The 14350-nt window shown below is 36.7% G+C and overlaps 2 protein-coding genes across 8 annotated transcripts in view; one reads left to right on the top strand and one right to left on the bottom strand.

Moving 5' to 3' along the window:
• The window catches only part of LOC112575506 (multiple epidermal growth factor-like domains protein 11), a 36845-nt gene that overhangs the window by 18474 nt on the left and 4021 nt on the right, over positions 1-14350 (bottom strand). For 5 of the 7 annotated variants that reach the window (XM_025257416.1, XM_025257423.1, XM_025257417.1 and 2 more), the window contains exon 1: positions 983-1288. In XM_025257416.1, coding sequence (XP_025113201.1) covers positions 983-1269 — 287 coding nt within the window. In that variant the 5' untranslated portion in view covers positions 1270-1288. Of the gene's footprint in view, positions 1-982; positions 1289-14350 lie in introns of those variants that run through there. The other 2 variants (XM_025257418.1, XM_025257419.1) reach the window with 1 other exon arrangement.
• On the top strand, positions 3623-4618 carry LOC112574697. Its single transcript, XM_025255926.1, has 3 exons — positions 3623-3668; positions 3867-4093; positions 4469-4618. The coding sequence occupies exons 2-3, from the start codon at positions 3923-3925 to the stop codon at positions 4616-4618; spliced, it is 321 nt and encodes a 106-aa protein (XP_025111711.1). The 5' UTR covers positions 3623-3668; positions 3867-3922.

Here is a 14350-nt window from a genome sequence, read left to right as displayed (position 1 = left end):
ATCTGAACCCAGTATAGGTGCTTCTTACTGTATTGGTGACTGGTGATAACTGGCAACGGGACTCGTGTAAAGTACAGAGAGGAAAGTTTGGACAAAAATAGTAAATTAGGCACAAAGACCTCGATGTCAGCGTGCTTGACAAGGTCGGGTGGCTGCGACCTTTGTTTTTACAGCAGGATGAGCATCTCCGACTGCATCAATACAGTAGTAACAGTTGCCATCTCCACACCTGACAGTCTACACGGAATATTGAAAGCAGTGTGTGTCAGTGAAAGCATCTTTCTCTCAGCGACTGTTTCGAGCGTTAAGAAACTGTCAGAAGCGGGCTAAGATGGCGTCTTAGATAACCGATTATTTTATCTAACTTTGATTAGTACAATGTGAATTATGCCGACATTATTACTCTTTCATTTCCTGTTTTTTACGGTTCCTTTCACTAAGTTATTTTGCTGTGAGAAAAGAGATTTGTTTTGTTATTTTGAATATTGAAGAGAGGTCTTCCTATTAATGTGAGTTCGCTCTGTAGGGGAATAAGGAATTAGAGAATATGAAGAGGGAAATGAAATGTGTTAGGGTAGATGTGGGAGGACCGTGAGGCTTCAGGTGTGGATGACTTGCTAGCGGCCTCTTGTAACTATTTCCATTTGCTCCGGTAACAGGCGACCTTTGACGGGGATATGCCATGTGCATGTACTAACCGAACTTAATATGGGAGACGCTTCGTGACAGAAATAAGTTACTTTACTTTAAATACACAGTGACATAAATATCTCACCCATAGTCAAACATAAAATGACAAAAATGTCTTTAAGTCCACGATAGAGTATCTAAAATAAATCCTCTTCAGATAAAACCCGGGGACTAAGTAAATTCACCTTGAGATCGAAGACACAGTTACTAACATAACTCACTTTTACATCAAAACAATGTGAGTAAAATAATTAAGTTACAGATTAAACACACCATGATTAAAATAACTCACCCGGAGATGGTCTTTGTAAGAATGCTGTTAGTGGCAGGATATCCCGAGGAAAGCAGCGTCTGAGACGAGGAGAGGTTGACAACTGCTGGTAGTCTGCACGTGTCGAGAGGGAGATATATACCAGGAGAGAGTGAAGAACCAACGACAGCAGCGATGCTCACATCAGCATACAAGCCCCTCCCCCCACACATACATGACGTACAGGAACGACAGCAGCGATGCTCACAACATGAGCGTGCAAGCTCCTCCCACCACACATACGTGAAGTACAGGAGGCTCCAATGCATGAAGCTCAGGTGTCAACAGGTCTGTGAGGTCAGGCAGAGGGCCAAGTGTCAACAGACAACACGGCCGGTGTCGCGAGCTCAGGAATTGCCCGAGCCCAGAAATTGCCATCTCACAGTGCGCAGGCGCAGGGGTCAACGGGTGCGCATGCGCAGACAAGGCAATTTGTGGGCTTGATATTCCGTGAGATGAGAACGTGTCCGAGCTGAGGAATTGCCCATGTGTTAGGACAGAATATGTCTTGAATTTAACAACATTGTCAAGTGTGGTAGACTCGCGGATCGAGGACGTGTTGTGATGCAGCTCAATAATAAATCACCCCTACAAAAATAAAAAGGTAAGTTACATTTTAATTGTTATTCGTGGCTTAGTCGATCGGTTTCTTTGTAAATGTTCGTCTGCTATTTTTTTAGGTATCATCACGAACTTGTGTCCCCGGTTTATTTTGTACTCGTCGCTTAGTCGGTTTCTTCGTAGTGTTCCGTCTGTTATTTGTTTTTCTAGGATTGTATTCGTGGCGTTATATAGTATTATAGCGTGCTAATTAATATAGTGCACACAGACTTATTTTTAATTCATATGAACGAAACGTGTAATGTGCTTTTGACGTTTAGCGATGCTGAACGACCGATCGTTTATAGAAGTCCATGACTGAATCAAGCAAAGTGATTCAGTCGTTTTGACTACTTAGGTTTCATTCTTTATTTCCGCACTACACAGTAAGCACAGTTACAAGATGTAATAAAATACTTAAGTTTATGAACATGTACTGTATAGTTTAATATGCACACAAACCTTTCCAGATGATGACAAAATGTCACATGATTTGGGTTTTTAAAAGAATGGTTGTAAATAAGCAAAAAGTAGACATGGAGAGAAAAGCATGAAGCAGGATTTTAAACTGGACATCATTACCAACTAATTCAAAGTAGTATGTTTGCAATAATTAACAAGTTGACACATTTATATTTGAAGGCATTATAATCAACCACTTTGAATGCAAAATAAAAGTCTAACAATAATAATAAAATTTAATTTTGCTAATATTACCTTGTTTTTCTTCTTATGTTGATGTCAATATTAAGATTTATGCATCAGTCAGTCCATAAGTAATGCTTTAGCATGTCACGAATAAATATTTAGTGTTTTCATGCACAGTGTGATCACCATGATTTTCTTTTTCAGTGCAGATCTCCAGAGATGGGAGCTAATTTCCAAAAATTGGGTGCTCAAAATTTGCAATATAGTACAGTGGAGCAGAAAGAGGGATCCCTATGCGCATCGAAATCTCGGCTTATATCGGCCCGATATAGGTTACCTATATTGACGGGCGAGAGTACTCTTACCAACCAAGGGCCATAACCCCTAATAATGGCACGTGACTTTTAGCCAATGGTGTACTAGGTGATCGGAACTGCGCGCCATTTGCAAAGTTTTGTTCTACACTTTTCGCAACAGGAATTATAATTAAGCTTCTTCCGCCGTCAATTCCAATACTGATACATGTGTTGGAGTCTTCAATAACAGTATGTATAATTTATATACTCTAAATTAGCATAGTTATTGAGATTTTAGTTCCAAGTTCAGTGCAGAATATTACGCTAAGAAAAGAAAGATTAGAGTACACATTTACGCAATAAATGCACAAGTTTTCCAGAGAGAAGTAGAAATCAGGCCCAACAGTTCTGAAAGCTTGCAATTTGATAATTCTTTAGCCGTTAGCGATGCAGAGAATTCGGAGCTGTCAGAATTTCCTCAAATAATTGCGATTACGAAAGTGTAGGTCACGAACTTTACCATTCGAAAGCAACAGAATTTCGACAGTTCTTCTGTTTACTGGTATAGTAGCGTTAAAAGTATCGATTCGGACAAATTAACTTTAATGGCATTTTCTCTACAACAAATGGTAATGACTGTATGATGGTCAATAATTTATTTTACTGTTATTCTAGATAGCTGGCTGCTGGCATTTAAAGATGAAAGTGGTCACAGGATGTGCAACTGGCCATCACAATCTGTTGAACCAGATGCAAGCTTCATTAATTAGAGCTATAAAGCCAGATTCTCATGTTCTATGCTTCCAGTTCTCCTGCACAAGTCATTAAGTAAGTGCAATTTATTTTTTGATTCCTAATATTCATAATTAATTCTTGTGCAGAAGAAAATTTATGAACTGTTTGAACACTATACATGTCATTACGGCACAAACAGTGTAACTTTGGTTGTGATTTTGCCCTATAAGAGTGAAAGGGACTAAAGTACGTGATTATATTAAAGGGAAATTTATGCTGTGCTTTTGGTCTTGATTTGTGACATCTAATTAGCACCTTTGCCTTCACGCCTCCAGCGCCCTTGTCTGGTGTTCATCCTGCCAGCACAGGGACCCCCAACCCCTTGGAAGGTAATTTGAAGTCATTTTGTTCATAATCATTTTAACATTTTGTTTGTTCTTACCCTCGGCCAAGACTTTTGAACAGTGTTTTTGTGAAATATAACTAGAAGTGCAAAAATCCCAGGCTTCTTTTGCCATAGTGAAAAAATTGAAATAAATAAGGATCACTATTTACATGTTTTCTGCTATTGCATTTGTTGGTTCCAGGTAAACAAGATAAACTACAGAAAGCTGTACAGCATATACTGTCTCTTCTGGAAGAGATGAAAACTGACGTGAAAGACTTGAAAAATAGGCTTGCGCAGATGGAGTGCCAAACCCAAGAAAAGGAGCTGACATCTGACACAAGGGTTACAGTTTCCCTTAAAATCTTCAGAGGTGTAGAATGTCTCAAGTTGGATTTAAAGACAGATCCAGGAAAACGTGCACGCTTGGTATGTACTCTATTCTGATTTGTTAGGAGTCAAGTGTCTGTGTGCTATTCCCTTTAAAGGTTTTCATAGCATTATATTGTATAATGTCTGCAGTACTAAAAAGTAACAAAAGCATTGTTTATGGTGCATGAATTACAGCTGATAATAAATTTTCTGTAACCACTTTAGCTTGGTTACGAAGAAAAATATGAAACTTCCTTAATGGTTTTCATCCATATTTTGGTCTTAGAATACGAAGAAAAATATGAAACTTCCTTAATGGTTTTCATCCATATTTTGGTCTTATAATACTAGTTCTCATAACATGTATCATGATACTGACCACAGCAAGTTTTATTATAAAAAGGATGTTTGTTTATTTTTGTCTGTTTCCAGGAATGCTATTTGGCGATGAGGGGAGGCTTTAGCTTAAAGCTCGTAGTCAGGGGTATACTGTCTGTGCTATTTTCAACAGAATTAGCCCGGTGTTACAACTATAATGGCCTGAAGGGAAAGAAGGGACTGAAGAACCACCCTTTATTTTAAGAACAGTTCAGGTAAGGATTTAAATATTTGACTTTGTGTTTTCATGAGTCATTGAGAAAAAATATTTCAGTGTGGTTGAATTACATTGCAAATTTTAAAATATGTACACATGTTTATGCAATGTCTGGTCCTTTTAATCAGCTGGTTAATACTGTGTAGAAAGGGATTATGATGACAGTTTATGGATAGAGTTCTCCTGCCTATAGAAATTCTAACTGAAATTCAAATGCAGCTCCACTTGTTTCTGTTTATAACGCTTTAAAATTTTTATGCCACTTTACATATCTTTATAATTTGCTTATTCTGATTGGTGTCCAGTCACTTAATCCCCAGACATTTAATCCCCGACGCTTTTACAATTAAAATAGTTTAACTAATGTTGTAGATGTTCAAATGATGTTGAAGTTAATAGTATAATTTGAATATTATTAATGTATTTCAATATTTATTTTAATTGTAAAACTTATTGTGATGTTTATATGAAGATAATTATTTGAATTTCAATTAAATTTTTTGCCGGCTTCATAATTTTATAGTTAAAATTCATTTTAAGGATGAAGCGTCAGGATTAAGTGTCTGGGGATTAAGTGACTGGGAACCTTCTGATTTGTTAGAAGGAGGAGTCAAGTGTATTTTGCTATTCCCTTTAAATGTTTTCATAGCATTTTATTGTATAGAACAAATGACATGTCTGCAGTACTAAAAAGTAACAAAGGCATAGTTATGCTGGCATGAATTACAGCTGATAATAAATTTTCTGTAAGCACTTTAGCTTGGTTACAAAGATAAATATGAAACTTCCTTAATGGTTTTCATCCATATTTGGTCTTATAATACTAGTTCTCATAACACGTATCATGATACTGCCCACAGCAAGTTTTATTTTAAAAATGATGTATGTTTATTATTGTCTGTTTCCAGGAATGCCATTTGGCAATGCGTGGGGGATTCACTTTAAAGCATATCGTCAGGGACAAACGGTCTCTGCTATTTTCAAATAAATTAGCCAGGTCTTACAACTTCAATGGTCTGAAGGGAAAGAGGGGACTAAAGAACCACCCCTACATATTAGAAACAATTCAGGGTAAGTATTTAAATATTTGAATCTGTTTTCATGAGTCATTGAGAAAAAATATTTCATTTGTCTGTAAAAGTCAATATGTTTATGCAATGTCTAGTCCTTTAATCAGCTGGTTAATTTTTGTGTAGAAATGAATTAAGATGACAGTTGATAGACATCTTTACAGTTCCCATGTACTGGGATGTTTTTGAAATCAGTATTTCCAGAGTTCTCCTGCCTATAGAAATTCTACCTGAAATTCAAATGCAGTTCCACTTGTAGTTCCTTTCTGTTTATAGCACTTAAAATTTTTGTGCCACTTTACATATCTATATAATTTGCTTGTACCTTTCTTTATTTCACCTTATGTTCTGGATATTAGGGTCAGTGACCTACAATTAAGTGATTATTTTTACGCATTCATATTCTTATATTTGTTCTATTTTTAGATGCTGCACGAAAAACTTGCCCTCAAGCTACTGAAGCAGAACTGCAGACGCAGATCTCTAGCTGGTTAGCTGGTGCTAGGGATTGAGAGAATGGCAGAAGGGAAAGGGCACCTGAGCACAGATAAATAGTTCTGGGTGGGGAACGAATTGGAGGACAAGTAAAGCTGTACAATTTTTGCATATTTAAAATTAGTTTTTTAATTAACAATTTCAATAAACATCAGAAAACGACAAATCATGTTTGTTTTTTTGTAACATTTTTGTTTGGCATTTATAGGGTTATTTTGATGCATTTGATATTATTGGTTTTTCTAGGAATTTTGGCATATCCTGATTTAAAAACAACGTAAATCAGAATATGCCAAAATACCTAAAATTACCAATAATAGCTGGAAATCTAGGTATCTAGGTTCACATGGGCTTCCCATATAGGAAGCCCATCTCAGCCCACGGTCGGACCTGTTTGCGCTTTCGGCGGTTGGGCCGATATAGGCTTCCCATATGGTCATAAGATAGCTCATATGGGTCCTATATGGGACACACATGGGTCCTATATGGCCTCTCCTTCAAATGCTACTAGGGATATCACAATATGGTAAACAGTGTAAAATGCAAATGATGTCAACTGCTGCATTTTTTTCTACCAGCAAATGACAATTGAGCTGATTTCACAATGAGGAATAAATATGCTGTTAGTTTAAATTGTAAATTTATGTTGTGTATCATGTATGACAGTGATTCTCTGATTGCTTCCAACCCACACAACATCGATTGCCAGCCAAACAACTGCACATAGAATAAACCCGGGCCCCCTCGCTCATGTGATACATCATCACATTAAGTCAAATGAGAATTAAGAAACATCAAGGGTTTTGCCACACGTTTCTGTAAAATACACACAGGTTTCATTGTTTTCATTTAACTTCTACTGTTCATGCTGTTATATAAGTGACTTAGTACCCAGATTATGACCCTAGAGTTGTGGGTAAAGCACTGACTAGTGTAAAAATGATTTACCACACTACTATATTCACAATCCAAATGCTTATAAATTCCAGCCATTATTAACTTTAAAGAAATCAAAAGACCCTCAGCATATTAGCGAAAGTTGTAAAGATATTACTAAGGATGGTGAGCCAGATAAATGAATAAAATGTATATGTGAGATATTGTACATTGCAATGGATGGGAGTGTGTACCCCTTGGAGGGTGAATAAATAGTAAGGAATACAGAATGTATGTGACAGGAAGAGAGAGAGAGCAAAGGTGTGTTTATCCTGTTTGAGTATGCTTTTGTTACATATGCAGGTATGGGGCTGGAGGAAGGAAAGAATGAGTGCTACAGAAAATTAGTTGGGATTTTTATATATATAACCTGTCTGCATGTAGGTTTGGTTAAAGCTCTGTGCTTTGAGCTAAAGATTTGCATTGTAATCAATATCCTAGGTGTGAATGACTTGGGGAAACATGCATTTGCAAGGTACTCTTGTACTAAGGCTTTTATTGCATGTGCACATTACTTTCAAACATGACTGTCCACTGCAAAGGATTTTATTATAATTAGAAGTCAATGGTTTCTTACCCTTTTTATGTGGAAAGTCTTCTTTGTTGTAATTTATCATTACATTGGACCATGTGTGCAATTTTTAAATTCATGAATATACACCTTTCATATTATACCAATTGAAATGTTTTGTCGTTTACGGTCAGTTTGTGGAGCACTTTTACTAAGTTAGGTTTTATTTCAACTGATAAGATAGCATAGTATTATGTGGAAATAGTAATCACGGTCTTGTAATCAGTGCGTTTGAGGCGTGATGTCTCATTTGCATTGGGCATTTTATTACATACAATCCAACACATGCAGACATAAATTATTAATGTATTGCATACTAATGGGGAATGAACATTCAACACTCATTGGTAAATTATTGCACTCTGTGCTACACTTGTACATGATACAAAAAACAGCATTTCACTTCCATTTCTTTATTGAACAAACTCACACATCACATTGTGCTTAAATTGCCAAATAAATCCATGTACACAGCGCAGTCCTATACAAACAGAAGATCCATCTGAAACAATGAACCACTATGTTAACAAAACCATACCCACATCACATAAGGAAATTGTCTGACATAAATGTAGGAGAAGTACATACACCACTTACACTAAAAAAAGAAAATTTATTTACATCCACATGTGTGTGTGTGGTCATAATATTATAGTGTATGGCAACCCACACTGGAAATTCAGCACTGCATAAGCAACATGCTATAACCCACAAACAATTAGAAGTGCTTATGCAGCAAATCATTCAACTGGGAAACACAAAGAAAAGAAAGGAAAAAGACAACACTTCACAAGTGTACTACTCCTGAAACTTTTTGTGCAAAAAATCTTATTATGTCTACCTTTCTTTGGGGAGGAAAACATAACAGAATCAAGAAATCAGTAGTCTGTAAACCCTATAAATGGGCTTAAAATGTGTGACATTTACTCCTTTCTATCAACAATGAAACCTAGATGGTTAAAAAGAATCGAGCAAGACAACACCACAGCAAAGATTCTCCTGACTATTCATTCCATACTTAAAAACATAACAAACATTTTGGGCCAAGTATGCAAATAGTATTATGCAGAGTTCAAAATCTCTTTTGGGAAGATGTGGATAAGCAATATTAAAAAATATTTAATGCTTTTCAAAAACTTCTGAAGAGTTTATGTTAGATTATGTTATGCATATCGATGGGTTAATGAGAATATTATCCAAGTTAGAGACCTTGTAAGTGTAACAGGAGACTTTACATCCTTTCAAGAGTTTCAAAGAAAACATCCAACATATTAGGTAATAAATGACAGAACGATTACATTTTGTCCTTTTTGTCATTGAAGAATATATTGTCGCCTACAAGACAGACACAAAACACTTTATAGGAAGACGTTTATCTGTTGGATGAAAGTAATACACACAAATTATAACAATGAAATGGTTTTCTGCTCACAATGCATAGGAAAAGATTTTAAAAACTGTGTTTCTTTGCCATGAGGGCATGTAACTTATGTCCTAAGAAATTTATCTGATTAAATAAAGTTTTTGTCTCTCCCCAAGAATGTGCAAGGGATCCTAATACCACTGTGTCAGTAACATTTGATGTCATGCAATGAAAAAGCAATGATGAAATATTAGACTTCCTATGCTTGGTTCATTAAGAACTGACATGTAATAATATTTCGTATACTATAATTGTGACAGATTAGATCATAAATAGAATACTTGCCTTCCAGCACATATAGTGCTTTGCTTGATGCCTTATGCCGCTTATGGTATTCTCACTTCTATTCGCAGGAACCCAGAATTTTTTTTGTAGCGATGAATTAAAGTGCGTAATCTTTCCATTTGTGCGCGCAACTGAGCCATTTTACCTTCGTCCATCGCTAAAACTAGATTATAGTTAACCAGAATTTAACGATGGTTAGCAACAACAACAACAACAAAAAATGCTTAGATCAGTATCGCAATTCGCAAAGTTCAAACATCCGAATAAACCAACACTGTTCAGTGCGCACTATGAGATGGCAATTCCTCGGCTCAAGGCAATTGGCGGAAATGACCCGTCAGTGGTAAACATGACCTGTTGACCCCTCTGCGCCTGCGCACTGTGAGAAAGCAATTCCTGGGCTCGGCAATTTGTGAGCTCGTGACACCGGCATCCCACCACCACGTGCACTGGGCAGCGTGACAAGAATTCACTCACATACCACAGACGTGGACGACAGTGAAAACCTCATCACCGGAGAACATAATGGACTGGGCAACCTACCTACAGAAAATACCGGAGTGAATTCCCTGTTTTCCACGTACTGACCACTAAATCACACAAACAAACCCACAAACACACACGTCATGAAGCCTTGACACAGACACACAAACATGATCTTGAATCCCCGCAACACGCAAGGTACGGAGACATATATATATATAGAAGCACTCACACAAATGTATAAAAACACATTTCCTCCCTCAGTTACTCTCTCTCACGCACACACACACACAAACACAGAAAGACAGGGTACAATTTAAGGATATGACAATGGCGTCCAAGTGTCTGAGACAGAGCTCTGCACTGGCAGCTGGCAGTGGGTGAGGATCTAGAATCATCTTATGAAACTCATCCTTACTTGACGTTTACACAGTGGTTATGGTGTTGTTGTGTGGCCAGGTATCTCAGGTGTGAAACAAAAACTGTGCAGAAGCTTAGTGTGACATTTATTAGGTATTTATAGACATTGCTTGTGTACACATCTTATTTACTCTCTTTATTTATATTTATATTGTTATCACAGTAGGAGCCATGTTAAATATAACGAACATGCAGGACAACCTACGTTTTTTTGTTTTTTTTTTGGACATTAAATTAATATTCATTCTATCGTTCACACCAAACCTTACATAAATACTTCATTTTTCATTTTTAAAATGAATTTGCTGGTACATGTACAGGTGCATGACCTGTCTGTCAACAAGTCTTTGAGGTCAGGCAGCGAGCAAAGTGTCAACAGACAACAGGACCGACATCCCACCACCACGTGCATTGGCAGCGAGACAAGAATTCACTCACATGCCACACAGATGCATGACTTGTCGGTGTCAACAAGTCTTTGAGGTCAGGCGGCGAGCAAGGTGTCAACAGACAACAGGGCCGACATCCCACCACCACGTGCACTGGGCAGCGTGACAACAATTCACTCACATGTGGTACAAAATATGGTTAAAAAGACAGTTAGCTCCATTAGGGAGAGCAATACTTAAGTCCTTAATTTTGTCAAAATTAGTACACCTTTGGTTACTACTACCTAGCCCTCCAGACCTTGTTATAAATGACATACAGAAATCTATCTTTAGCTTTGTTTGGAATGGAAAAAATGATAAAATTAATAGAAAAATATCCATTAAAAATATCCAGGATGGAGGCACTGGCATACCTGATGTTAAAACTTATATGAATGCACTAAAATTATCATGGCTGCGGAAAATAAAGAAAAGCAACCACAGCTGGAAAAAAAATCTTCTGTCTACACATAAAATAATAGGTTATTTGGACAAACTGGGCCCTGCAGTTTGCCACTTTATAAATGAAAATAGCTTCTGGACGGATGTATTAAAAGCATACAGGATATTTGGAGAGAATATAGTATGTGATAAACATGAAATTTTGTCAGAACCTATCTTTTGTAACGATAGAATAACAATTGGCAATAAGCCAATTCTATATAGAAGATGGGTGGAGAAAGATGTATACTCAATTAAACACTTGACAGATGAAAGTGGAAACTTTCTATCATATCAAGCTGTTAAAAATAAATATGATGTTAACATTGACTTTGTCTCTTTTAATGATTGTATAAAGGCCATAAAAACATACATAAACCTAAATAGAATGAATAAAACAGATTTATCTCCTTCTACATATGACACAAACAAAACTCTAAGAATAATTTGATCAATACAGAAAGGCGCAAGACCATATTATGATGAAATGTTATCTAACGAATGTATACCAAACTGTTGCTTAAACTGGGATAAAAGGATAAATAGAAATGTTGATTGGCATGTTATATTTAAAAGCAATGGCTAATATAAATGATATTAAATTAAAATGGCTTCAAATCAGAGTGTTACATAGAATCCTGGCGACAAGAGTAATATTATTCCACATGGGACTAGAAGAGGATGATGTCTGCAGCCTTTGCAGAGATGATAAAGAAAATATTCAGCATATTTTCTGGAAGTGCAAATATGTTAATGTTTTTTGGAAAAACTTACAAAAGTGTATATTAGACAAATGTACAAATGCTCCTAAGATAAATTTTAGTGAACATTTGATTCTGTTTGGATGCAATAATAACTTTGAGACAGATGTTGCACTTGATTTAATTTTATTGCTGGCAAAAGCATACATATATTCTTGTAGATTTTAAAAAAGTCATCCCCCAGTTAGAACCCTTTATCCAAATATTGAAACACAGATATTCAATTGAAAAATTTAATTCATGTTTAAAATTAACCGAAGAAAAGTTTGCTAAACACTGGCTACCCTATGAACAACTCGTCAGCTAAACTAAATACTGATTCTATACATATATATATAATCTTGATTATCAAAAACTACATATGTCTTGATATACATTAATATTGTGCTGTCATCTTATGACACATGGGCTCCAGGGTGCCTTCTATTATGATTGCTTTGTTTGTGTGGCTTCTCTGGGCAGATGAATGTATTCTTAAAATGTTTGTTAATTTATGTGTATGTTTGTTTTTTTTATGTTGGTATATTGTAAAATATTGCTTGTTTGTTATGCATACTTATATTGTTCTGTATCTGTGAAAAATCATGTATCCCTTAAGTCTCCTCATAGTCTGGATACCCTATACCTACTTGAAAATGTTTGTGAATACACGTTTTCCTTCCCCGATTTGGTATTTGTATATGTGAAGATAATATATGGGTGAGCTATGCCTCAGATGTAGCTAATGTCATAAGTTTATAGATAAGTAGAAGTTCAGTGTACAGCTGAAATGTGCGAACTGACTGAAATATGTGTTATTTCTTGATGTATGTTGAAAGCTATCGGTATTTGTGTGGGCTACAACTAATAGTTAAAGACGAACCACTACAATCTATGCTATTACTAGAGTCAGCTGGTCCTTTCATAGGGTAGGGTATGATGAGATGGAAGAAAGATTTGTGTAGATTGTCAAAGATATGTTTGTTGATTTATTTATGTAAGTGGATGTGTGCGGTAGTTTTTGTTATGTTTTGTTTAATAACAATAAAAAAAAATCACTCACATACCACACAGATGCATGACTTGTCCGTGTGAACAAGTCTTTGAGGTCAAGCAGCGAGCAAGGTGTCAACAGACAACAGGGCCGACATCCCACCACCACGTGCACTGGGCAGCGTGACAAGAATTCACTCACATACCACACAGATGCATGACTTGTGTCGGTGTCAGCAAGTCTTTGAGGTCAGGCAGCAAGCCAAGTGTCAACAGACAACAGGGCCGACATCCCACCACCACGTGAGGTTTAAGTCCACTGGGCAACGTGACAAGAATTCACTCACATACTGTATGTATTGCATTGTCTTCTCCAGACCACTGAGTGATGATACACTGAATGACTAAAATAACACACATACAAACACACCGAAAACCTAGAAAATTTAATTCAAACTGTGTAAAACACACACACACAAGCGCACGCGCACAGGCACAAATACATACACATGATCCAAACACACAACGCTCCAATGCATGAAATACTTACCAGCAAACACACAGAGATTCGGCCAAGCTTGGTGCATCCTTGGTCTGCCTTGGTACCAATATGGGCTCCTCCTTGGTCTCTCTATTGGCTCTTCCTGGGAGGTGATAGTTGGGCCACTCTTGGCCCAAGATTGGGCAAGTGTTGGTCGAATCTTGGTACTAATGTATCGCCCATCTTATCCCAGTCTTGGGCCATTCGTGCATTGCCCAAAGAAACCCCACATTCAACCAATATTGCCCCAATGATGTTTTTGGTGGTATATATTAATCCTATTTTGATGCGGTGTTGTAGCTGAAGACAGCTTGGTTCAATACATTTAAAACATTGTCAGTTGTTTTGGTCTGTAAAACGTCCTTCAGTTGACAAGTCATTAGAACAAGACTAACAGTAGCTATATTTACTTGCAAGTTGTTCTATACTATCAAAAAGCATATTAAGATACATTATTTATTCCCTATCATAACCAGCAGACACACATATTTTTTATCACGATTTAACCAGGAGAACACGGTAAATATGCATAATAGACATTTTATTTCTACTTACTGTCATTAAAGATTAAAAAAATGCACAAACATAAAATATACACCAGTTCTAAATGTCAGCACCCCTCTCAAAAGAGCTTTACTCCTGTGTGTTAAATGTCTGTATGAGCATGTATGCCTGCCCTTGTGAGCGAAGAAAAATTTCTGTCCTGGGTCTCCTCGACAGACAATAAAGTCTGATTTGACTTGATTTATAAATGAATAAACACAAAATACATATCAAGGTATCAATATTATTTACAAATGCCCCTCCAAAAGCCCATAAAACGCCCAAGTATAAAACTCATGCAATACACATAATATATACAAGCACCCATCTCAAAATGACATCAAGATGAA

This window comes from Pomacea canaliculata, linkage group LG11, assembly GCF_003073045.1.
Source record: "Pomacea canaliculata isolate SZHN2017 linkage group LG11, ASM307304v1, whole genome shotgun sequence".
Classification (NCBI taxonomy): domain Eukaryota; kingdom Metazoa; phylum Mollusca; class Gastropoda; order Architaenioglossa; family Ampullariidae; genus Pomacea; species Pomacea canaliculata.
The sequence above is the reverse complement of the archived record's forward strand: the minus strand, read 5'-3'. Positions and strand labels throughout refer to the sequence as shown.